Raw genomic sequence first — 26,874 nt, 5'->3', positions numbered from 1 at the left:
CGCGATCAAAGACGCAGCCAATTTTCCTTCTGCGCGCAGCAAGCACTGTGCCCATAGTAGCAGGAGGACAGCAGCTGCAGTTCTTCACACACAACATGAGCGGAACGCTCGCTCACGTTCAGTCAGTCAGTGCTGTTGATGCTCAGGAGAAGAGCACACGTTTCTCTGTCTCACCGACCATTTCTGTCATGTCCGATCTTTTAGATTAAATAAATGTTTCTAAAACCCCCTAATCCCGACCAAACGCCAGGCAAAAAAACACAATGAAAAGAAAAAGTCACCGGAGGAGTTTTAGAGAGATTTAGAGGGAGTTTGAGAATAGAAAAGACACGTTTAGTGTCACCGCACGCCGGGTGATTTAACAAAGAGATGAGCCAATATCAATATGCATATCAATACACCATTGTCTGAACCTGTTAACGCCTGCAATGTAGGTGTTAAAACCGCGGACGCCCAAACATTGAATCACACATGCAACACTGTGTGAGTCCCTGCTCAAAGTGCTTTTCCAATGTTTCACTGCACTGCTGTATTTATTTTGACGTGGCAGCCAAAAACATATCCACAGGTTGTTGGACCGAAAATTGCGCTAGATAATTCATTTAATTGTGACAGCAACATGTGTGCACTGTGCAGCCCATGGTGGTGCAGCCAGCTAGCGTTCATGCTAACTTCCAAACAAAACAACGATGTATCTACCCAGCGTTGCCATGTTCTCTTTCTGAGAGAGAAACAAGCAACCAGGACTATGAAAATAATAAGTCCAAATTAGGCAACTGAGGCAGTTCAGTCAAACTTTATTGTCGAATATTGTCAAGAGTAGTGGTTCTCAAGCATTTTCTTGTAAAGGACCTCCAATATCTTAAAGCAACTTCAGATTTAAAAAGAACAAGCCCAAAGTAGCTTGTAATAAGCAGACATGGCAACACTCTATAGGCTTTTAAAGGGACAGTACACACATTGCCTTCTGTCAGCTTGACAAACATTTGGAAATTCTAATGCCTAATTTTATTAATTAGTTTATTAATAGCCTAAAATGTACATTTCAACACAAATCTTTGCCAAATTAGCCAACAACTACCAACAACAGAAAAGGATTTAAAGTGGGACTTGTTAAACATGGGTACAACATTTCCCCTAAATCTATCTGAGATATTGTGCCTTTTTGTTAATGATAAATTGGTCTTAAATCTGTCTTGCCTCGACCTGCATATATCCTGTTACATGTATTTTTCAGAATGGACAACATTATTATTTTTTTAAATCCAATGAGATCATATTGACATCAGTTATTTCGGCTAATAATAATCTAATAAACACTTAATGGAAAAAAAAAAAAAGACGGTGGTATCGAGGATGAACAAGGGCTCGCGATCTGCGAGTGCGCACGTGTCAGGGCCAGTGATCATCAAAATCCACTGGCCCTGAGGGCCACTAGTAAATTTCCCTTAATGTCTACCCCTGAAATCCCATTTTTTTCATATACATAACACTGACTGACCTCCACTGGTCTCCTCCTGTTGTGTCCAATCCGTGTCTCCTAGCTTCTGGCTGGTTACAGAGTTGGTGATTTGCCGCCGAGAGGCTGCTGAGGTGATCTGTCCATTCCTCAGCATTTGGTGGAATAGTTCAGCGTGTCTGAACTTGATGTGATCATGGAGGAGGTCATAAGAAGTGAGGCTGAACATACAATCAGGATGGGGACAGCGAAAGGACTGACTCAGGGAAGACTGGGACCTCACTCCTGAGAGAGAAAGACAAAGAAAACAGACAGACAGACAGACAATAATGGTGGGTGAGAGAGGGCGAGAGTTTTTTCAAATTGTCTTGTTATAGCGCCGCCAAGAGGCAGAAATGTAAAACTATATATCACTCCAACAGATTTTGTCCAAACATCACGCATATCAGTACTAGGGCTGTCAAGGTTAACACAATAACGAATTCACGCAAAATTATTTTAGCGGCGCTATTTGTTTTGAGGGGCGATTAACACCCTGTGACTCTGTAGTCCGGGGCAGTAGTTCTCAACCTTTTCAGGCCGCGACCTCCATAATAATCATATTTTAACTGGGGACCCCCCACCCTGACAAGCACTAAGAGTTGAGCCATTACATTTTGTATAACACGGTTCTATTGTGAAAACGTTGTGAGCATGTAGATCTGCTATTTTGACAATTTCTGCCTCTAATATTTGACAATTTGGACGATGTTTAATAGGTATTAAAAAGTCCTTAAATTGTCACTTTAGAAACGTGCATATACCGCCTATACACTTAAACTTTACGTTTGTTTGTTTACTGTTGAGTGAGAAAACAACGTTTCACCTTAAGTTAATCATTTGGGAACCCGGGGGTCCCGACCCACAGGTTGAGCACCACTGGTCTGGGGAACGAGGAAGCCACTGATGTCGATGCCGCAAATGAACAAACCTCAGTGACCAGTAAAACGCTCTCTCACTCGCTTGCACACAGACTCTCACTCCCTCACACATTCCCTCCCTCCAAGTCCCCTTTATGTCCAGTCGTTGAATGTGATGCAAATTATTTCACACAGACCCTCATCCTCCACAATGTTACCCCATTTGGAGACCGCGGTTGAAAGTTTACCGCTTGCAGAGTTGTCAAGATGTCTCCTCGACAAACTAGTGTGGCTTGCATTTAGGGAGGAGGGGGCTTTCACACTTTGAAGGAGTGGCCCGTTCTAAACAAAAAGCCAGGTTCCTACAATAAGCTAACTGACCTGGTGGAGACCTGTGCTCAGGGAAGTACATTCTTCTACTTCTACTTCTTCTACATGTACGCCCTGTCCCTGTAATTAACACTGACTGACCTTCACTGGTCTCCTCCCAATCATCGCCGTCTTCAGTGACTTCAGTGTCAGATTCTAGTGTTGTAGTCGAGTCCACCTAAAGCGAGTCCAAGTCAAGTCCAAGTCATATGGGGTTCGAGTCCGAGTCGAGTCCGAGTCAAGAGCCCCTGGGAGGGGGTCGAGTCCGAGTCGAGTCCGAGACCAATGGGAGGCGAGTCCGAGTCGAGTCCGAGACCAATGGTAGGCGAGACCAAGCCGAGTCCAGTTTTCTTTTTCTTTTTTTCTTTTTGATAGGTAGGCTGCAGAAAACAATATATATATTTTTTCGGACACACACACACACACACACACACACACACACACACACACACACACACACACACACACACACACACACACACACACACACACACACACACACAACAATGCAAGAACCCCCCCGTTCATGTGCATTCACCTGTCTGGTGTTTCCTACCAATACCTTTCAAATTAATGGCTTGTCTTCAAATTAAATCAATAGGTCTCCCCAAATTACCTTTGGTTGCTGTCAATGCTGTGGTTTAGGTTTGAGGGAGTTTTATGGAGAGGTAGTTTTTTTCCCATAGGCCCTACCAATATTCTGTCTAAGATCTAGACATTTGAGTTGCTACAATTACATTTTCTCCCAGGCAGAGAACAGAAGGACCCATGCACCAAAAGGCCAAGTGATAACAAAAATAATATTATTTAAAAAGAATTATGTCTACTACTGCAATCTATAACATTTTTAAACATTGCTGTTATAGTTGCATTGAAATAGAGCATGCATGATTTTAGCAAAACGTTTTTCAAACAAACTCTTATCTTAATATTTTATTTTGACTAAAAGCTAAAATAAATAAATAAGGTTTTCCCATTCAAACACATAGCAGTACGTGCCTGTCTGCATTTCATTGTTTAAGGTGAGAAATGTAGGCTACCCTATGTCATTAGTCTGATGCCTTTCAAGTAAATACAAGGCAAAACAATACCCCATGTCACTGCTTCAAGTTGTTTTGATTCGTTTTAACCTCTCTACAGGGACTTACAATGTTACACTTCTCTCTGTTGATCAGTGCACTTTAAAACTTTCAGACGAGGCTTGCTTAACGAGTAATAGACTACACCTGGAAATACAAAAAGACGTAAATTCTTAATCCAGCTGTGCAGGTGGATTAAACTACACATGATCACAAAGGCTTGTGTTTGGAAGCTGTTAGGACTTATTTATTTGGGGACACAAGGATATCCTGCAGGTAAGAGGAAAGTGAACTGTTGTGCTGTTGTCTGTTTGGCGAAAAAAATAACTTCTGGGAAGATTAGATGCTTGCTGCTGTGCTGAGCGGGGGGCTCTACGTGTGTGTGCCTGTGTGTGTGCGTGTGTGCTACTACTGTGTGCCGATCAGATGCGCGTCAGAATGCTCCGTTACTTAACAAGGCAGCTCTCTCAATGTTAACGTGAATGCGCTCCTCATATGGATATAACATTAATTCCATTGCATTGTAGTGACTTGACTCGAGTGGACTCGGTGGGGGGCGAGTCCAAGTCCAATTAGACCGAGACCGAGACGAGTCCAAGTCAAATTAAGGGCGAGACCGAGACGAGACCGAGTCAGTGAAAATTTGGACTCGAGTCCTGACTCGAGACGAGTCATTGACTCGAGTACTACAACACTATCAGATTCAAGTTCAACTTCAACTTCACAGCAGTGTGAAGAGATGTCTTCAGGACCATCTTCACTTTTCACTGCTGGTAAGGTCAACATTGATCCACCAGGCTCCTCTGGTCTTTGAAGTTGCTCCTCCTGTTCCTCTATAATGTGTGGAGGCTCTGGTTCCTCCTGTTCCTCTTTAATGTGTGGAGGCTCTGGTTCCTCCTGTTCCTCTTTAATGTGTGGAGGCTCTGGTTCCTCCTGGAGCAGACTGGGGCTCCTCTCCTGTTCAGGAGAAACCTCCTCTTTACACACAGCCATGTGCAGGATGTCTAGGAGTAGAACAATAACATAATAGTCAACACTGGATTCCTAAAATGTTAATATGTTTTTTCTACCATGTTCCATGTACAAAATGAGCTATCACCTAAGATTGACTAAACAGTTACAGTACAGTACAGTACAGTACAGTACTATCTACAGGTTATTATAGGTGTTTCTGGAAGTCCTGAAAAATCAGGCTTCAACGTTTTACCAAGAAATTAGCAAAATACTTTACGCAACAAATGAAATGAGCATCAAATATTTAATTTGAATGATGCAATTATGAAACAATATTTAAACGGGGCGCCCGCTGGCCTACTGGTCCAGGCATTGATGCCTGGCGGCGTCATGGCATCTGGTGAAATTCAGGTCAGTTTAAAATCTTTTTTAACTTATCTTTACAACGTGGCTCTGTAGGAGGCAAGATGTCTAGAGATGGGTCTGTGAAGTTTCGGAGAGACTATGGACACTGACAGGCCTTATGCCAATTATGCCAAGTATTTGTTTTTCTGATGTATTTCTTTCCCCCATATTTAGATTGTGACACAATTCATGGCATTTTATTTCCTCCAGATCTTCAGAGTGCACACAATTCATGGCATTTTATTTCCTCCAGTAATCTCCTGTCATAATTATAATGTGTGTCTGTGTCATGCACTGAAATTTGAAAATATACATTTTAACCACTTACACCCTCTATACATAGCAGTACACTAACCCTCTATATTTAGTGAAATGATACTTAGTTGACTGGGTTTGACACAGTATTTATTTCCTCCTCTACACCAAATGTCTTTACAAAATAAAACAGACTACTGTCTCTGCAAGCTCACATTGCGTCAACACACTTTGAGCTTCAAGTTGTTAAACGTCAGATCACGAAGCTAGGAACAGGTAGCCTGGGATCGCTTCACATTTGATCCGGTTCACATTTGGGTTTGATCCGGTCGGGAGTGGAAACCACGTCATGTTGTAGTCCTCAAAGGACTACAATTTGTCCGGAAAGATCAAACCAGATTCAGTTTTAACCAAAAAGAATTCCCCTGCGCTCAAGGACACACTTTTAGGGCCTACCTAATAAACCCCTTGATGCGGTGTAGTGTTATTTTTGGAAAATTGGTTTGGTATTTGCATCTTTTAGCCCAACTCATAGCGACTGGCAAGACTACAATATGCTACTCAAGCATTTTAATAGGGATTGGGGAAACAAACGGGGGGAACCAAAACAAAGCGACGCTGCTTCTTCTGCTTGTGGTTTCCACAGACATAAAAAGTAGACGCCTCTTCCGGCTCTCTGGTAGCCGTCTCGCATTGATAGGTAATTTTGATTGACAGGCTTGGAATTCTTCTGTGTGTCTAACAGACACGGAAGGTCGGTAGGCAAATCAGAGGCAGGTGGGGGTTGGTCTTTTCGTACGCAGCTCTTAAAAACGGCTGCGTCGCGCAACAGCTGGGACGCGTTGTGATTGGCCAGTAGTTTTTTTGAGTGGCAGCCTGCCCTCGACACTTCCGCTTTTCTGCCTATCAAGTTGGACGGGCCGCTCCAATCAACTGCAGCTGTGGACGAGGTATCTAGCTTTTTATATCTGTGGTGGTTTCCACCTAGACCGGATCAAACGGCCCGTTGTAAACGAATACCAGGCTTTCCCCAGGAAAGATTGGTGACGCGAGGTTAGGGAACAAGACTGTCATAGATCCATCTGTGTTATCTCACACAGATCCCACTCACAGACCCATTTTAGATGTCTCACCTACTAAGGAGCCACGCCATAAAAAACTAAAAGTCAAATATAATATGTAGCAGACAAATATGAACAAAAGGTAGAGCACATGAAACTTACTGAGGTGTGGGTCTTCAGGTGCCTCCATTTTAATAGAAATGTCCCTGGCTGAGTCTGGAGAGTACATCTTCACCTGCAGTCTGGACACCACACTGGTCTGAAATGAAGAAATTGAAAAAAAAAAAAAAAAAAAAAAAAAATATATATATATATATATATATATATATATATATATATATGTTACAGGGTAAATGGGTAACTCAGGGAGACCTCGGTAAGAGCGCTCGTTTTGTAGTTCACCACACACTAATCACCACCAGATGGCGACGTCAGCCACTGGATAAGAGAGTTACGTCACGCTTTGAACTCGCCGCAGACCGGAAGTGTTTACTCTTTATTTACTAGCCTAGCCTAGCCTAGCCTAGCCTAGCCTAGCCTAGCCTAGCCTAGCCTAGCCATTAGCTCCATTGTAGTCACTTGGACAGGGCGTTTAACGTGCGCTTGCCCAGGCCTTACGGCCTGGGCATAAATATAACGATTGCATTCACCACGGCTTCGTAACTCGCGCGGCGCTCCGCCGGCCGCGCGGCCCTGGCCCGCTCTTCGCGGCCACTCGCGCCTGCGGCGCTCGGGGGCGAAGAGCAGGACCAAGGTCCGCTGGCCTTCGCGCCGCTTGGGGCTTCGTGGACCCAGGGGGGCCTCGTAACTCGTTTGGGCTTCGTGGATACAGGGGGGCTTCGGTAGCCGCTCGCAGTGTCGTGGACAATAGAGCGGCGCACCGCCTGGAGTACGTTGTATTGGCGACCGCTTGCTCCGCCCCGTGCCGCACCACGAGTGCTCCGCGTCTCGAATGCCCTGGTTCTCTTTAAAACCGTGACATATATACATATACTTTTTTTTTTTTTTTTTTGCAAAATGTATATTTTTATGCGGACAGGGTACATCCACCAGTTCATTAAGCAGGGGTTGACACTAAGGTCTCAGAGGCACTTGCTGTCGGGCAAGTACAGGTCATATTCTACTTGCCCAAAAGTCATGACCACTTGCCCGAAATGTAAATTGTCCATTATAAAATGATTTTAATTGCCGCTCAATTTAACACTTAATTCTTTACTTTCTGGGGCTGTGCGATAGAAATGTCATACTGTACCTCAATACTTACAAATCCAAAAACCAAATGCCTACATGCTTTGATTGAATATGTCTATGGTTTCCACGTTCAGGTGTTTAGATAGATATCTCGTGTTGTGTTTATAGACGGTTGCGTCCCCTCTCAAATGAGCACTTGACCCTAACCCCGGGCAACCTGAAAGCGAACTTCACCTGCCCGAAGGTTTTATTTACCTGACGGGGGCAGGTGGGCAAGCCTTAGTGTCAATGCCTGATTAAGTATACCTCGTTGGCACCTTAGCAGTTAGCAGCACCCACCTGACCCAGTCCCTACACCTCCTCCTTCAAGACCACCCACCTATGCCCAGATGTCCAGAGGCCCAGTCATCCCAAAGTTATGGTGCCCAGATGTTCCTAGTGCCCACCTAACTTGTGTTCCTGGGGGGTCCCCCCACTGTATCAGTGTAACCAGTTTAAACATATATACTGTACTTAGGTGATGTGAAAATAGCAGCACATTTCACAACTTTTACATAACATTGGTTCATGTTATTGTAGTATTATCCTTCAGGTTGTTGACTACAGTATTTCTGGTTAAACAAAGCTAATGCCAACATTGTCTGTTTTCTTGTGCAAGATATTATCTTTGCTGTACAAAACAATGTCACCCATTCATTTAACACTGCTGTTGAACAAGAATTCATGAGGTATACGCAATATATATATATATATATATATATATATATATATATATATATATATATATATATATATATATATATATATTGCGTATACCGTATTGCGTATATATATATATATATATATATATATATATATATATATATATATATATATATATATATATATATATAGACCTATATATATATATATAATGACAGCAGAAATGTGAGTTTGAAGCTAAAAGATCAATTTGCAGCCCATGAACAAGACAGGGGAAACTATTTCCAATGCCATGCATTATCTGGATGGATCATTCTAGGCCTGACACATTAAAGCATGACAAATGCTTAGTTGGTAAAGGATTCAATGTCTGTTGTCTTGTCTGGACTCATGAGCATGAACGGTTCGACATGCTGCCATTCCGACACTAACCCTCATGCTCCCGTCCAGACAACAGAAATAGAATCCTTCCATTCCGACATGTCTCCTTTCCGACAGTAACCCTATCCCTAACTTTAAACCTAACCTCTATGGAAGTGTTGCCACAGACAATAATAAGAAGTCAATGTCGGAATGGCAGCATGTCGGTCGGAATGGAGAGTGGTGGTTAAATGTCTCCATTCCGACATGAAAGAGTTTATTAACTCATTTAAATTGGAACATAAATCGAATTACTCTTAACTGCTAGCTTGTTATAAAGTGAACGTTAACACGGTGACAAAGACACTAAACAAGACATTAATCAGACAGTACCTGAGACGAATAACAGTCTATTAGTCCGTATTTTAACATTTTGGATGAAGACGTTTTTTTAATTTACCAGACTGTAAACCACAAACTAGAAGTTTTTAATTTCTTAAAGTCTTAATGTACTCCCCCCTCATTTTGTTGAGTTAGATTTTTTTTTACTTAACTCATATATATTGGGAATTATAAGACATAATACTTATGGAAAGTGGGAAAAAAACAGTATATCTCCAGCAGTTTGTGGAACAACAGTCTAAGTCCATACAAGCATCAGCAGACAAAGGGAGCAGTTAAGAGATAACATTAAAACAGACAATTAAACAAAATGAGGGGGGATTGCATTAACAATTTAACATATTAAAAATGACTAGTTTGTGGTTTATAGTCTGGTAAATCCAAAAATATATATATTCAAAAAAATTCAAATATGGACTTACACTGTTATTCGTCTCAGGTAGCCTACATTAGTTCATCTTTACCTGCTGTGTTTCAGTGGAACGCCTCCTGCTGCTTAACGACGACACTGTTTTGAAACGACACGTTTTAGTTTTCTTTTATTTGTATTAGTTTTTTTCATATAAATCTATGGTTCTTTAAAATGTCAACAACAGTCGGCCACCATGTTGTTTTCACAACTGCATTGTGGGTAATGCTGTTCTTTTTCAGACCAGTTTGTCTCTAGACGCCAGTTGGTGTCTTGCTGCCCCCTACTGTCGGCTAGTAACACTACAATATACAGCGGTGGTCCATTATTTATTCAGCATTTGACTTGATCCACAGACTGGTGGTCCGTGGCTCAAATGATGAATTTATAATTTGATGAGATTTAACTCTCAGCAGACCCAAAACTTGGATAAGATGTCCACAATTGCATGCTGTATTGATCTTAATTGGTAGTCTACCATAACAGAGATAAGTCAAACAAGCATTTATCAAAATAACAATTCTACAACATTCTCGAATTGTGTAGACTTAAAGTAAATTAAGTAATGCAGATGTTTAACAATAATTCAACTCTTGAGAGCGTAAAATGAACCCATTTTACTCTCTCCAGAGATATAGATCTATAACGGTCCATTTGGTTTCAAGAATTAAAGATCTATAAGGGTCCATTTGGTTACCAACTCTCCAGACCACCGTTTGAAAATCACTGCTATAATGTGATGTTCCAGTAACCTGGAATCCAAACTGATTTGCTATGTTTGTAGTCTTTTTCTCACTTCGAGAAGTCTGTCTGGATCCCAGGCTAATCTTCCAGACCTGTAGAGAACAGAGAGGACAGCATCCATAGTAGTGCTGTGCAACAGGTAATCCAAGAAAACAATGTAATTCATTATAACAAAAATAAATTTAAATCTACATATCTATACATTAATCAATCAAAAATCAATCCCTATTTTGGGCATGTCATTAAACTTCCAAACCTTAAAGCAGTGGTTCTCAACCTGTGGGTCGGGACCCCCCAGGACCCCCAAATTGTTTTGGGGGTTCCCTTAGCAGCAAACAAACCAACATACAGTTTGAGTGTATAGAGGATGTCTGCACACTTCTAAAGCGGGACTTTATAATACCTCTAAAATGACAAATTAAACATTGGCCAAATTGTCAAATATTAGAGGCAGAAATACATGCTCACAACGGCTCGCAATCTGCTATTTTCACAATAGAATCGTGTTGTACTAAATGTAATGCCTCAACTCTTAGTGCTAGTCAGGGAGGGGGGGGGGGGGGGGGGGGGGGTCCCCAGTTGAAAAAAAGCAAAGTAAAATGTTATTCTTCACTGCATGACCCTGTCAACAAAAACATTGTGTAGGGTTTTTCAGCAGAAGAAAGTAGAAAATCTCATTAAAAATGTATTGCCTGAATATTTTAGGCATGCAATGCTGCCACGCAACAGAGTATAAATCAGGCTTAAAAGAGACAATGTAAACAGATGCCTTAAAAAATTGTGAAATAGCTGATCTGAGCTTGTAGACCAGCTACTTTCACTAGTAGTCACTATAGTCTTGCACAACACTATTGTGCGTCAAAGTATAAAATAGGACTAAAGTCATTAATCAGGAAAGAAATCTATTGATTAGGCTAATCATGATTCGTGAAGACAGTTGCAGCCCTACATCACAGGCACAGCTTTCATCAGTGAACACAATCACACATTGATGCTGCACATGTCTGATCAGGTCTCATAATGCAGGATACAACATATACCAACATACCATGTTACATGATAACAGAAATGAATAAAAAGCGTGCGCGCACACACACACCCGCATACACAGATACAGACAGACACACAGGAAAATCACTTATCACTTCAGGACCCCAGGAAGACTAGAGGCTCATTTGTGAGTCTCTAATGGGGATCCTTTAATAAACATAAACGTATACAATATGGGAACTCATCTGTTCTTGAAAGATTACTATTTATATGATGAATTCAAACTGTATGGTATATTTCAGATTGTGAGTGAGTGAGAACATCACAAGTTATTTTGTAGAATACATGTTGTTTATATGAGTCATTGTAAGGAGAAGAGAATGATGGCATACATGTTCCAAACAGTTGAGAGTTTGGTTATTGTACCAGAATGTTCTGGGAAACAGGAAAACAGTTCAGACATCATATAATAGCTCATGTTTAATATAACCTCCCTGACAATAAACCATTAGACTTATATCATAACTAAACAGCTTGCACAGCCCTGTGGAATACTGTGTGTGTGTGTGTGTGTGTGTGTGTGTGTGTGTGTGTGTGTGTAAAATGCAATTTTGCTTATTAGTGAAATAGCCATTACCATGAATGTAATAATTAGGGTTAGTGTCGTGAAAATTCATGAAAATAAACATGCTTCCCATTGGACATGTACTGTAATAGAGAACAGAAAGATTACATGATTAAAACATAACATAACGATAACATTCTAGAAAATTGATCCTCCCAGTAAGCTCATTTTTAGTGAATGTTTTTCTTTTTGTTTATTTTTTATTTAAAAGAAACCTGAGTGACTGAAACTTTTCAGGTCACCTTCAGGTGATTTGACTGATTGAAACTCTTGTCACAATGTTTCAAGAGGGAAGGTTTTTCTCCAATGTTTGTGGATACGCTGGTGTCTATTCCGACTACTTCTCTGACTGTAACTCTTGCCACAATGTTCACAGTTGAAAGGTTTTTCTCTAGTGTGGACACGCACGTGTCTTTTTGCGTCTTCAGAGGAAAGGAAAGTCTTGTCACAATGTTCACAGTTGTAAGGTGTTTCTCCAGTGTGGATACGCTGGTGTACCTTCAGGGTGGCTGGATGATGGAAACTCTTGCCACAATGTTCACAGCGGTGAGAGTGGACAACCTGGTGTTTCTTCAGGTCAGATGGCAGATAGAAACTCCTGTCACAATGGTCACAGCGGTATGGTTTTACTCCAGTATGGGTACGCTTGTGTTTCGTCAGGTCACATGACCGAATGAAACTCTTGTCACAAAGTTCACAGTAGTGCTTTCTAGTGCTTTCTACGTGTTTATGGAGGAAGGCCTGAGCCTGGGAAGACTGGGAAATCACTCCTGAGAGAGAGAGAGAGAGAGAGAGAGAGAGGGGGGGGGGGGGGGGGTGAAAGGGAGGAGAGAAAGGTTAACATTGGCGACTAGTACATATTGATCATATTCCTGTCCTTCTCCAGGGCACCATTGAGTTTTTCTCTGTGTGCTGCTTCACTCAACATCTTTTCACGTCCTCCCTAGTAAGAAAGTGAACACCTGAATCGGTGTGTTCCAGATATTGCCAAAGAAAGTGGCCAGGTTCAGGGAAACAATTCCAAAAGAAGTAACTAGGCTCAGTTTTACTACTTTACATTGGCTCTATGAAAATAGCAGATCAGCAAGCTCACAATGTGTCACATCACAAGTTGTGAGCTTGTAGATCAGTTATTTCCCCCAAAAATATTGGGGGAAATATTTTGAATACATTTTAAACACATGGGGTCCCTGGCACCACATATGTTCACATGGGCCAGTGACTCTACGGACAAATACAGGGCCAGTGACTCTACGGACAAATACAAATGAATGTGGGATCCTTGACCTGAAGAAAAATGTGTGAACCACTGGTTTAAAAAAAAAAAAAAAAAAAAAAAAAAAGACTAGAAAAGAATGTTCAGTGAACATATCAGTGATGTACTGTCATGAAACTGCACCTTTTCCTATGCAACCTTCTAATAGATACTTCAATAAATCAATCAAACCTACTTCCTGGGTGTGGCCAGGAATAAGGTGAATATACCATTGTAAATATTTGGGCACATCCTTAAAGGGGAAGACCACCCATTTTCAATATTGAACTATGTCATTAATATACCTTAGAGGAGTTGTGTGGAAATAAAAAAAAAGTTCCCCCTCTTCTGTGTTGCCTAGAAATGGAGGATTGATTTTGGGGTTTGTATTGCAAATTACAACTTGATGACATCACACATTGTACTTTACAATACAAACCCCAAAATCAATCCTCCAGTTCTAGGCAACACAGAAGGGGGGGAACTTTTTTTTTAATTTCCACACAACTCCTCTAAGGTATATTAATGACATAGTTCAATATTGAAAATGGGTGGTCTTCCCCTTTAATGACATGAAAGATGATTCTGACATGCACAGACAAGGGTCATAGCCATGTTGGCTTGTGGTGGACATTTTTGTCAAAATGGTATTTTTGCCACAGACTTAGTAAATGTGTGGACAACAATATTACCAGAAGATCACCCTGAATGACCACAACAGGTCTGTAACTCTGAGAGTGTTCAAACAGAACCAAAATGGACCTGCACTTGTCCATTTGCACCCATGAGTGATCCAAATCCAAGAATACAACAGGAAATTATGTAATCACAAAATGTTTGGCTCCGCTCAGCTCCATGTTAAAAGTAATAATAATAATCTTAGATTCAGATGCATTTTTTGGCCAAATAAGATTTTTTTTTTCTACAGACCCTAACTAAAGTGCTTATTTTTTACATCTTGTCCACATCGTGCGTTCCAATTGCCGGTGAAGTTAATGTAAAAACAGTGAAAAACCCTGCCAGAGGCGATAAGACGTACTCATTAATAAATACCTGACAGTCGATGTGTCAATATGTTTTATTTTATTTTTGTTAATGGTTCTGTTTTTTGCCCACCCAATTTAGTCCTTATGCCAAATCCCATTTTCCACATCCATAACACTGACTGACCTCCACTGGTCTCCTCTTGTTGTGTCCAATACTCCCAATCATCACTTGGTTCATCTGTGTCTCCTAGCTTTTGGCTGGTTACAGAGTTGGTGATTTGCTGTGAGGCTGCTGAGGTGATGTGATGTCCATTCCTCAGCATTTGGAGGTAGAGGTCAGGGTGTCTGAACCTGATGTGTTCATGGAGGAATTCGTAAGATGTGCAGCTGAACAGACACTCAAGATGGGGACAGTAAAAGAAATGAGTCTGGGGAGACTGGGACCTCACTCCTGAGAGAGAAAGACAGAGACAAAGAAAACAGACACAGACAAAGATGGTGGGTGAGAGAGGGCAAGAGTTTTTCAAATCGTCTTCTTATAGCGCCGCCAGGAGGCAGATTTGCAAAACTCACATTACTCCAACAGATTTAGTTTAACGCAATAACAAATTCAAGCAAAACTATTTTAACTGCGCTATTAGTTTTGAGGGGCGATTAACACCCTGTGACTCCGTGGGGCAGTGGTTCTCAACCTTTTCAGGCCGCGACCCCCAAAAGAATCATATTTTAACTGTGGACCCCCCACTCTGACAAGCACTAAGAGTTCAGGCATTATTTTTTAGAGGTATTAAAAAGTCCTTAAATTGTCACGTGCAGTGTTGGGTATCCTTACTTTTTATAGTAACTCGTTAGGTTACATTGTTACTGCCTTTAAAAACTAATCCGTTACGTTTCCCACTGAGAAAAGTAGCTTAGGTTAGGTTACTTTTTCCGTTACCGACCATTAAAACCCACCTGTGAGGAAGTTTGGTAAACATAAAATAGTGCAGCCTACCAGTGTTGTGGAGCTGTCAGCAGTGCGTGGCTGCCAGCAGCTTCAACTTGGATAATGCAATGACGTTGATTTATCCTTTTACCAGTAAATCCAAAAATATGTGTGAATCCTTCCACAGGGCTTCTCTCAAGCCCTGCCATGTCATGCGAACAAATAAGTTCTCCTTATGTCGCCAATAGATGACCGTGTAACCAGGCCGGTGTTACACCAAATTTCTGAATGACTACGCAACCACCACAGACAGCAACACATTTCTGGTCAGTCACCCTGTTCCGTGTAAAAATGCAGGCCATGCATGCAAACTAGCCAGGTTCCTCTGACAGAGAAGAGCTCATTCATTCAGGAAACAGCGCAAATGTGTTTGTGGATTATGGATTATTTTTCTCCCATGCACACCTTTTGTTTCTTATTTAGGATTCTGGAGACTATTTGTCATTCATTGTTCCATGTTGATAAGAGTATTTAAAAGTTGAAAGAAATCTGTCTGTCTATTTAGAACGGATACAAAAGCGGTGTGATTAATCATGATTAAATATTTTTTATTGATTGACAGCCCTAATCAGTACACATTATCTCTAGTCATGTCATCAAGATAGATCCGTCTAATCTTTTATTTTCTATCCTGGCTAAGATTGGCTTTCACAGTTTCACAGTAGGAGTGGCCTGTTCTAAACAAAAGCCAGGTTCCTACAATAAGCTAGCTGGCCTGGTGAAGACCTGTGCTCAGAGTAGTGCATTTTTCTAGTTGAATTTGTCTCTTTCTTTTTCTCCCAATTTAGTCGCCCCCATTTTCCCAACACTGTGTTTAACATTGACTGACCTCCACTGGTCTCCTCACAATCATCACTGTCTTCATTGACCTCAGTGTCAGATTCAAGTTCGACTTCAACTTCACAGCAGTGTGAAGAGATGTCTTCATCACCATCTTCACTTTTCACTGCTGGTAATGTCAACATTGGCCCATCAGGCTCCTCTGGTCTTTGAAGTTGCTCCTCCTGTTCCTCTATAATGTGTGGAGAGTGAGACTCTGGTTCCTCCTGGAGCAGACTGGAACTCCACTCCTGTTTAATTGGAACCTCCTCTTTACACACAGCCATGTTCACGATGTCTAGGAGCAGAACGATAACATGATAGTCAACAAATGTTTAGTTAGAAAAGATTCAATGTCTGTTGTTGTCTGGAGCATGAACACATGGAGCTCTATTGCTCTAACTTCACTTGACGATCACATTAATCAAGTTACATTACAGTGGACAGAGTAAAGATCATAGAGTTATAATAAGAAGGTAAAGATCCTATAGGTTTACACCTCCAGTTGCTTATGTGGAGATTAACCACTGCAATGCTGTAAATTAAACGTTGGTGTAACAATAAGAATAGGTTACAATGATAATAGTGACGTCAACGACAATATGTAACAAAACAATAATGTAGGCCTATAATATAACAAATATCTTACAGCTGCTGCTTAGCCGCAAATTGCAACACTTTTTTTTTTCTTTTGCTGCTGTAGCTGCTGCTATGGAGCTTGTTTGTTGACGACCTATTTATAATTAACAAGCTAGCTAGCAGCTAAGAGTAATTCGATATATGTTCCAAATTAAATTAGTTCATAAAGACAAAAGACACTAAGCTAAGCTTTAATCTTCGATTATACAAAAAAAGATGAAACACAACGTGAAATAGTTCATCTTCACCTGCTGTATTTCAGTGTTTGAACGCCTCCTGCTGCTTAACGACGACACTGTTTTGAAACGACACGTTTTAGTTTTCTTTTACTTACAGCCACCATGTTGTTTTCACAACTGCATTGTGGGTAATATTGTTCTTTTTCTAACCAGTTTGTCTAGACGCCAGTTGGTGTCTTGCTGCCCCCTACAGTCGGCTAGTAACACTACAATATACAGCGGTTTCCAAACCTTTTCATATCAAGGTCCATTATTTATTCAGCATTTGACTTGAGTCACAGACTGGTGGTCCGTGGCTCAAATGATGAATTTATAATTTGATGAGATTTAACTCTCAGACCCAAAACTTGGATAAGATGTCCACAATTGCATGCTGTATTGATCTTAATTGGTAGTCTACCATAACAGAGATAAAAGTCAAACAAGCATTTATCAAAATAACAATTCTACAACATCCTCTAATTGTGTAGACTTAAAGTAAATTAAGTAATGCAGATGTTTAACAATAATTCAACTCGAGAGCGTAAAATGAACCCATTTTACTCTCTCCAGAGGTATAGATCTATAACGGTCCATTTGGTTTCATTTTACACTCTCAAGAATTAAAGATCTATAGGGTCCATTTGGTTACCAACTCTCCAGACCACCGTTTGAAAATCACTAATATAATGTGATGTTCCAGTAACCTGGAATCCAAACTGATTTGCTATGTTTGTAGTCTTTTTCTCACTTCGAGAAGTCGGTCTGGATCCCAGGCTAATCTTCCAGGCCTGTAGAACAACATCCATCTAGTAGTGCAACAGTTATTCCACGAAAACAATGTAATTCATTATAACACAAATAATTTAAAATCTAAATAGGCCTACTATACATTAATCAATCAAAAATCAATCCCTATTTTGGGCATGTCATTAAACTTCCAAACCTTAAAGCAGTGGTTCTCAACCTGTGGTTCTGCACATTTCTAAAGTGAAATTTAAGGACTTTATAATACCTCTAAAATGACAAATTAAACATTGGCCAAATTGTCAAATATTAGAGGCCTGAAATTGAAAACGTTGAGAACCACTCCCTTAAAGAATAGTGAAAGTAGCTGATCTGAGCTTGTAGACCAGCTACTTTCACTAGTCTTGCACGACACTATTGTGCGTCAAAGTATAAAATAGGACTAAAGTCATTAATCAGGAAAGTAATCTATTGATTAGGCTAATCATGATTCGTGAAGACAGTTGCAGCCCTACATCCATCACAGCTTTCATCAGTGAACACAGTCACACATTGATGCTGCACATGTCTGATCAGGTCTCATAAAAATGCAGGATACAACGTATACCAACATACCATGTTACATGAGAACAGAAATGAATAAAAAGCACGCGCACGCACGCACACATGCGCACACACACACACTTATCACTTCAGGACCCCAGGAAGACTAGAGGGCCGAGGCTCATTCGTGAGTCTCTAATGGGGATCCTTTGATAAACATAAACATATACAATCTGGGAACTCATCTGTTCTTGAAAGATTACTATTTATATGATTTCAAACTGTATGTATGGTATATTTCAGACTGTGAGAGTGAGAACATCACAAGTTATTTGTTAGAATAAATGTTGTTTATATGAGTCATTGTAAGGAATGAGAGAATGATGGCATACATGTTCCAAACAGTTGAGAGTTTGGTTATTGTACCAAAATGTTCTGGGAAACAGGAAAATAGTTCTGACATCATATAATAGCTCATGTTTAATATAACCTCCCTGACAATAAACCATTAGACTTATATCATAATTAAACATCTTGCCCAGCCCTGTGGAATACTGTGTGTGTGTGTGTATAAAATGCAATGTTGCTTATTAGTGAAATAGCCATTACCATGAATGTAATAATTAGGGTTAGTGTCGAAATTCATTAAAATAAACATGCTTCCCATTGGACATGTACTGTAATAGAGAACAGAAATATTACATGATTAAAACATAACAATAGCATTCTAGGAAAGACATTTTTTAGTGAATGTTTTTCTTTTTTTTTTCTTTAAAAGAAACCTGAGTGATTGAAACTTTTCTCATTGTGGATATGCTGGTGTCTCTTCAGACTAGCTGACTGACTGTAACTCTTGTCACAATGTTTACAGTGGAAAGGCTTTTCTCCAGTGTGGATACGCTGATGTGACTTCAGGTGAGCTGACTGATAGAAACTCTTGTCACAATTTTTACATGGGAAAGGTTTTTCTCCAGTGTGGATACGCTGATGTGACTTCAGGTGAGCTGACTGTTTGAAACTCTTGTCACAATGTTCACAGTTGTAAGGTTTTTCTCCAGTGTGAATACGCTGGTGTGCCTTCAGGTGATTTGACTGATTGAAACTCTTGTCACAATATTTCTCTCCAATGTGGATACGCTGGTGTCTCCTACGACTACTTGACTGACTGAAACTCTTGCCACAGTGTTCACAGCTGTAAGGTTTTTCTCCAGTGTGGACACGCAGGTGTCTTCTTTTGTCTTCAGAGTTAATGAAAGTCTTGTCACAATATTCACAGTTGTAAGGTTTTTCTCCAGTGTGGATACGCTGGTGTACCTTCAGGGAGGCTGGATGATAGAAACTCTTGCCACAAAGTTCACAGCAGTGAGAGTGGACAACCTGGTGTTTCTTCAGGTCAGATGGCTGAAAGAAACTCTTGTCACAATGTTCACAGTGGTAAGGTTTTTCTCCAGTATGGATACGCTTGTGCCTCGTCAGGTCACATGACCGAATGAAACTCTTGTCACAATGTTCACAGTTGTAAGGTCTTTCTCCAGCGTGGATGTTGTGGCTTCTCTCTACGTGTTTATGGAGGAAGGCCTGAGCCTGGGAAGATTGGGAAATCACTCCTGAGAGAGAGAGAGAGAGAGAGAGAGAGAGAGAGAGGGGGGGGGGGGGGGGGGGGGGTGAAAGGGAGGAGAGAAAGTTTAACAATGGTGACTAGTACATATTGATCATATTCCTGGCCTTCTCCAGGGCGCCACCATTGCCTTTTACAGAGGGCACCATTGAGTTTTTCTCTGTGTGCTGCTTCACTCCACTAACTCTAACCCTAACCCTAACCTTAACCTCAGTAACCCTAACTAAATTCGGACTAATGAACCTTCGGACTAATGAACCTTCGGACTTATGGGCAGTCCCCGCTTCACTCAACATCTTTTCACGTCCTCTCTAGTAACAAAGTGAACACTGAATCGGTGTGTTCCAGATATTGCCAAAGAAAGTGGCCAGGTTCAGGAAAACAATTCCAAAAGAAGCAACTAGGCTCAGTTTTACTACTTTACATTGGCTCTATGAAAATAGCAGATCAGCAAGCTCACAATGTGTCACATCACGACAAGTTGCGAGCTTGTAGATCAGTTATTTCCCCCCAAAATATTGGGGGAAATATTTTGAATACATTAAAACACATGGGTTCCCTGGCACCACATATGTTCAGATGGGCCAGTGACTCTACGGACAAATACAAATGAATGTGGGATCCTTGACCTGAAGAAAAATGTGTGAACCACTGGTTAAAAAAAAAAAAAAAAAGACTAAAAAAGATTGGCTGTCTAAGTACACGCACCATGTTTTGAGACGATATGTACGTGTCCATTTGCACCCATGAGTGATCCCAGGACTACAACTCCAAGAATACAACAGGAAATGATGTAATCCCAAAATGTTTGGCTCCGCTCAGCTCCATGTTAAAAGTAATAATAATAATCTTAGATTCAGATGCATTTTTTGGCCAAATAAGTTTTTTTTTCTACAGACCCTAACTAAAGTGCTTCTTTTTTTTTTACATCTTGGCCATATAGTGTGTTCCAATTGCCGGTGAAGTTAATGTAAAAACAGTGAAACTTTTGTTCTTAATGGTTCTCTTTTTTTTTTTTTTTTCACCCAATTTAGTCCTTATGTCAAATCCATAACACTGACTGACCTCCACTGGTCTCCTCCTGTTGTGTCCAATACTCCCAATCATCACTTGGTTCATCTGTGTCTCCTAGCTTTTGGCTGGTTACAGAGTTGGTGATTTGCTGTGAGGCTGCTGAGGTGATATGTCCATTCCTCAGCATTTGGAGGAAGAGGTCAGTGTGTCTGAACCTGATGTGTTCATGGAGAAATTCGTAAGATGTGCAGCTGAACAGACACTCAGGATGGGGACAGTGAAAGAAATGAGTCTGGGGAGACTGGGACCTCACTCCTGAGAGAGAAAGACAGAGACAAAGAAAACAGACACAGACAAAGATGGTGGATGAGAGAGGGCAAGAGTTTTGTTATAGCGCCGCCAGGAGGCAGATTTGTAAAACTCACATTACTCCAACAGATTTTGTCCAATCACCATGCATGCATATCAGTACCAGGGGCTGTCAAGTTTAACGCAATAATAAATTCAAGCAAAACGATTTTAACTGCGCTATTAGTTTTGAGGGGCGATTAACACCCTGTGACTCCGTGGGGCAGTGGTTCTCAACCTTTTCAGGCCGCGACCCCCAAAAGAATCATATTTTAACTGTGGACCCCCCACTCTGACAAGCACTAAGAGTTCAGGCATTACATTTTGTATAACACGTTTCTTATTGAGAAAACTGCTATCTTCACAATTCAGCCTCTAATATTTGACAATTTGGACAATGTTTAATTTGTAATTTTAGAGGTATTAAAAAGTCCTTAAATTGTCACTTTAGAAACGTACATTGTAGGGTATCGTTACTTTTTATAGTAACTCGTTAGGTTACATCGTTACTGCCTTTAAAAACTAATCCGTTACGTTTCCCACTGAGAAAAGTAACTTAGGTTAGGTTACTTTTTCCGTTACCGACCATTAAAACCCACCTGTGAGGAAGTTTGGTAAACATAAAATAGAGTGCAGCCTACCAGTGTTGTGGAGCTGTCAGCAGTGCGTGGCTGCCAGCAGCTTCAACGTGGATAATGTAATGACGTTGATTTATCCTTTTACCAGTAAACCCAAAAATATGTGTGAATCCTTCCACAGCCTTACTAAAGAAGGGCTTCTCTCAAGCCCTTCCATGTCATGCGCACAAATAAGTTCTCCTTATGTCGCCAATAGATGACGATGTAACAAGGACGGTGTTACACCAAATTTCTGAATGACTACGCAACCACCACAGACAGCAACACATTTCTGGTCGGTCACCCTGTTCCGTGTAAAAATGCAGGCCATGCATGCAAACTAGCCTCCTCAACAGGTTCCTCTGACAGAGAAGAGCTCATTCATTCAGGAAACTGCGCAAATGTGTTAGATGGATTATTTTTCTCCCATGCACAACTTTTTTTTACTTATTTAGGATTCTGGAGACTATTTGTCATTCATTGTTCCATGTTGATAAGAGTATTTAAAAGTTGAAAGAAATCTGTCTACGGTAGATTTAGAACGGATACAAAAGCGGTGTGATTAATCATGATTAAATATGTTTAATTGATTGACAGCCCTAATCAGTACACATTATCTCTAGTCATGTCATCAAGATAGATCTGTCTAATCTTTTATTTTCTATCCTGGCTAAGATTGGCTTTCACAGTTTCACAGTAGGAGTGGCCTGTTCTAAACAAAAAGCCAGGTTCCTACAATAAGCTAGCTGGCCTGGTGGAGACCTGTGCGAGAGACAGCCGCTGATACGAACGACCTACGGCCTGGTCGCGACCTAGGCCACGACCTGGAGGTCGTAGGTCCCGGTTCTGGAGGTCGTAGTTCGCGGTACATACTTGTTAGGTCGCGGCCGGTCTAGTTTCGCGACCCCCGGCCGTGGTTGCGCCACCTCGGTCGTCCCCGGGCCGTCTTTTTGCAGAATATTCTAGAGCAGCAGCGCTATTCAACCTTTTGAAGCTTGTGATTGGCTGAACCAGAGGTAGGAAGCGCTCCATTGTAGTCACTTGGACCGCGCGAGGTGCACCAAAACCTATCCTTAACCCTAACCCCAACTCTAACTCTAACCCTAACCTTAACCCTAACCCCAACTCTAACTCTAACCCTAACCCCAACTCTAACCCTAACCCTAACCCTAACCCTAACCCTAACCCTAACCTGCCGACACTGAGTAGCTAACCTGCCGACGCTGTTGAAAACGAGCGCTCCTTCCCTTAGCAAGCGTAGAGTTTCTAAACTCGCGTCCCTTCCCTTAGCAAGCGTAGAGTTTCGATCGCGGCGCTCCTAACCTTAGCAAGCGTAGAGTTTCTAAACTCGCGTCCCTTCCCTTAGCAAGCGTAGAGTTTCGATCGCGGACTTCCCAGGTCGCTGAATTACGACCGAGATCGCGCAAAACCTCCAGAACCGGGACCTACGACCTCCAAGTCGTGGCCTAAGTCGCGACCAGGCCGTAGGTCGTTTGTATCAGCGGCTCTTGCTGACCTGTGCTCAGAGTAGTGCATTTTTCTAATTTAATTTGTCTCTTTCTTTTTCTCCCAATTTAGTCGTTATCACAAGTCCCCATTTTCCCAACACTGTGTTTAACACTGACTGACCTCCACTGGTCTCCTCACAATCATCACTGTCTTCATTGACCTCAGTGTCAGATTCAAGTTCGACTTCAACTTCACAGCAGTGTGAAGAGATGTCTTCATCACCATCTTCACTTTTCACTGCTGGTAATGTCAACATTGATCCATCAGGCTCCTCTGGTCTTTGAAGTTGCTCCTCCTGTTCCTCTTTAATGTGTGGAGAGTGAGACTCTGGTTCCTCCTGGAGCAGACTGGAACTCCACTCCTGTTTAATAGAAACCTCTTCTTTACACACAGCCATGTGCACGATGTCTAGGAGCAGAACGATAACATGATAGTCAACAAATGTTTAGTTGGAAAAGATTCAATGTCTGTTGTTGTCTGGAGCATGAACACATGGAGCTCTAACTGGCCTTGATAAAATTCCAGCTAGATTTCTCAGAGATTCAGCCGCCACCATTGCTCCAATAATTACCCACATAATTAACCTTTCCATCGAACAGGGTCATGTCCCACAGGACTTCAAACTAGCAAAAGTAACCCCCCTGCATAAAAAAGGTAGCAAACTAGACCCTGGAAACTACCGTCCCGTTTCCATTCTTAGCTCCATATCCAAAGTCATGGAGAAAATAGTCTACGAACAGATAGCAAGATATCTCGATGAGAATAATCTGATTTACGAGTTCCAATCTGGATTCAGAAAATCTCATTCCACTGACACATGCCTTCTCTATTTGACTGACCAAATCAAACGCGAAGCGGATGACGGCAAATATAGCGGCATGGTCATGATGGACCTCCAGAAGGCATTTGACACCGTAAATCATTCTATTCTGATTGAGAAACTAAAAGCCATCGGTCTTGACAGCGCAGCAGTGAGGTGGATGCAGTCTTACCTGGTGGGGAGGGAACAGGTGGTGGAGATTAACGGTACCCTGTCCCCCCCCCTCCCGGTAAACTGTGGTGTTCCTCAAGGTAGCATACTGGGACCTCTGTTGTTCCTAATATACGTGAACGACATGGCATCTGCTTGTGACTGCAACCTGTTCCTGTTCGCGGATGACTCGGCTCTCCTAGTCTCGGGCAAGGACCACTTGCAGGTTGAGAAGACACTTAACTCTGAACTAAGTAAGATCTGCACATGGCTTAACGACAACAAATTATCAATTCACCTGGGTAAAACAGAGTCCATCCTCTTTGGATCTAATCATAACCTCAAAAAAGTTGATAACTTCACAATCAAAGTGGGTGACAAGGTCATAACACGAAAAAACGAAATCTCTTACTTAGGATGTATCCTTGAAGCTAATCTTTCCAGTGAAAAGATGACTTCTAAAGTAATAAATAAAATCAACCAACGAACTCGTTTCCTACAGAGGATCGCCCCGATGGTCAATTCCAACACACTGAAGACCATAGCTGGTGCAATAATCCAGCCCCTCTTTGACTACGGAGTCCACGTATGGTATTGTGACGCCCCACAAGCCCTGAAAACTAAACTACAAACAGCCCAAAATAAACTAATTAGGGTCCTGCTTAGACTTCCCTATCAGACTCACCTCACCGCTACTCACCAGTTAAGAGTGGGGTGGCTCAGAGTAGTTGACAGAGTACAGCAACTTGCAATGGGCCTGGTGTACAAGATACACTACACCACTATGATACCCAAGTACCTGTCAAAATACTTTATAAACATTAAGGATGTCCATAATTACAACACCAGAGGCAGCGCCACAGATCACTTTCAACCCAGAGTCAAAACCAACAAAGGGTCAAACTCTTTTTTCTGCTATACCACCAAAATGTGGAAAGCCTTACCGAAGGCCACAAAGGAGTGTGGATCACTAGCATCCTTTAAAATTGCCCTGAAAAACCACTTACAGGCAGCAGCCGTTCGCAACTGGTAAAAAAGAATCTAGCCCAACCCTACCCTCCCCTGCCCCTTCTTTGTATATACTGTTTGTTTTGACTTACTGTCTTCTATTTTGTTTTTCTTTACATATCTACTGCATAGTACTGTGTTCTATTTGTCTGTCATTCAATGTTATATGAGATACTTCAATGGTTTCCAGTGGAAATAAGCTTAGTCTTTTCATGGATCTCCTTTTAGTAGACCTTGTACCAGTGAACTGTACCGTCATGAAACTGTACCTTTTCCTATGCAAACTTCTAATAAAGTCTTCAATCAATCAATCAATCAAACTTCACTTGACGATCACATTAATCTTACATTACAGTGGACACTGGACAGAGTAAAGATCCTATACGTGTACCTCCACCATCCGCAATATGGAGATTAACCACTGCAATGCTGTAAATTAAACGTTGGTGTAACAATAGGAATAGGTTACAATGATAATAGTGACGTCAACGACAACATACACAAAACAATAATGTATACATAATAAATATCTTACAGCTGCTGCTTAGCCGCAAATTGCAACACTTTTTTTTCTTTTGCTGCTGTAGCTGCTGCTATGGAGCTTGTTTGTTGACGACCTATTTATAATTAACAAGCTAGCTAGCAGCTAAGAGTAATTCGATATATGTTCCAAATTAAATTAGTTCATAAAGACAAAAGACACTAAGCTTTAATCTTCGATTATAAAAAAAAGATGAAACACAACGTGAAATAGTTCATCTTCACCTGCTGTGTTTCAGTGGTTGAACGGCTCCTGCTGCTTAACGACGACACTGTTTTGAAACGACACGTTTTAGTTTTCTTTTACTTTTATTAGTTTTCATATAAATCTATGGTTCTTTAAAATGTCAACAACAGTCAGCCACCATGTTGTTTTCACAACTGCATTGTGGGTAATATTGTTCTTTTTCTGACCAGTTTGTCTAGACGCCAGTTGGTGTCTTGCTGCCCCCTACTGTCGGCTAGTAACACTACAATATACAGCGGTTTCCAAACCTTTTCATATCAAGGTCCATTATTTATTCAGCATTTGACTTGAGCCACGGACTGGTGGTCCGTGGCTCAAATGATGAATTTATAATTTGATGAGATTTAACTCTGACCCAAAACTTGGATAAGATGTCCACAATTGCATGCTGTATTGATCTTAATTGGTAGTCTACTACCATAACAGAGATAACAGTATTTATCAAAATAACAATTCTACAACATTCTCTAATTGTGTAGACTTAAAGTAAATTAAGTAATGCAGATGTTTAACAATAATTCAACTCAAGAGCGTAAAATGAACCCATTTTACTCTCTCCAGAGACATAGATCTATAACGGTCCATTTGGTTTCATTTTACACTCTCAAGAGTTAAAGATCTATAACGGTCCATTTGGTTTCATTTTACACTCTCAAGAGTTAAAGATCTATAGGGTCCATTTGGTTACCAACTCTCCAGACTCACCGTTTGAAAATCACTGCTATAATGTGATGTTCCAGTAACCTGGAATCCAAACTGATTTGCTATGTTTGTAGTCTTTTTCTCACTTCGAGAAGTCGGTCTGGATCCCAGGCTAATCTTCCAGACCTGTAGAACAACATCCATCTAGTAGTGCTGTGCAACAGGTAATCCAAGAAAACAATGTGATTCATTATAACAAAAAATA

At 41.1% G+C, this 26,874-nt stretch overlaps 2 protein-coding genes and 1 long non-coding RNA gene across 3 annotated transcripts; all 3 read right to left on the bottom strand.

Moving 5' to 3' along the window:
• Positions 1-3,503: 3,503 nt before the first annotated feature.
• LOC308305037 lies at positions 3,504-9,736 on the bottom strand. The gene is made up of 3 exons (XR_013963080.1): positions 9,601-9,736; positions 6,644-6,740; positions 3,504-4,810 (listed from the first exon to the last, which is right to left on the bottom strand). It is a non-coding gene; the product is annotated as an uncharacterized lncRNA (long non-coding RNA).
• A 2,180-nt stretch (positions 9,737-11,916) lies between these two features.
• Positions 11,917-16,925, bottom strand: LOC308305038 (uncharacterized protein). Its single transcript, XM_080749677.1, has 4 exons — positions 16,837-16,925; positions 15,960-16,247; positions 14,330-14,596; positions 11,917-12,674 (listed from the first exon to the last, which is right to left on the bottom strand). Exons 2-4 carry the CDS (start codon positions 16,234-16,236, stop codon positions 12,178-12,180), a joined length of 1,041 nt encoding a protein of 346 aa, XP_080605803.1. The 5' UTR covers positions 16,237-16,247; positions 16,837-16,925; the 3' UTR covers positions 11,917-12,177.
• Positions 16,926-18,867: 1,942 nt separating this feature from the next.
• On the bottom strand, positions 18,868-26,085 carry LOC308304855 (uncharacterized protein; the record flags this gene model as incomplete). Its single annotated transcript, XM_080749483.1, has 4 exons — positions 25,946-26,085; positions 23,323-23,610; positions 20,780-21,043; positions 18,868-19,703 (listed from the first exon to the last, which is right to left on the bottom strand). Exons 2-4 carry the CDS (start codon positions 23,597-23,599, stop codon positions 18,868-18,870), a joined length of 1,377 nt encoding a protein of 458 aa, XP_080605609.1. The 5' UTR covers positions 23,600-23,610; positions 25,946-26,085.
• Positions 26,086-26,874: the final 789 nt, after the last annotated feature.

Source organism: Nannobrachium achirus (genome assembly GCF_963921795.1).
Source record: "Nannobrachium achirus genome assembly, chromosome: 19".
NCBI classification, from domain to species: domain Eukaryota; kingdom Metazoa; phylum Chordata; class Actinopteri; order Myctophiformes; family Myctophidae; genus Nannobrachium; species Nannobrachium achirus.
This window is presented reverse-complemented; position numbering and strand designations above follow the sequence as displayed.

Bases quoted from the DNA above. Each gene is read 5' to 3' on its own strand.
- LOC308305038 (XM_080749677.1), bottom strand. From the start codon at position 16,236: ATGGCTGTGTGTAAAGAGGAGGTTCCAATTAAACAGGAGTGGAGTTCC. The intron at 14,597-15,959 runs GTCAGTCAATGT...TTTCTCTCTCAG, and splicing joins TTGTGAGGAGACCAGTGGAG to GAGTGAGGTCCCAGTCTCCC. The intron at 12,675-14,329 runs GTCAGTCAGTGT...TCTCTCTCTCAG, and splicing joins ACAAGAGGAGACCAGTGGAG to GAGTGATTTCCCAGTCTTCC.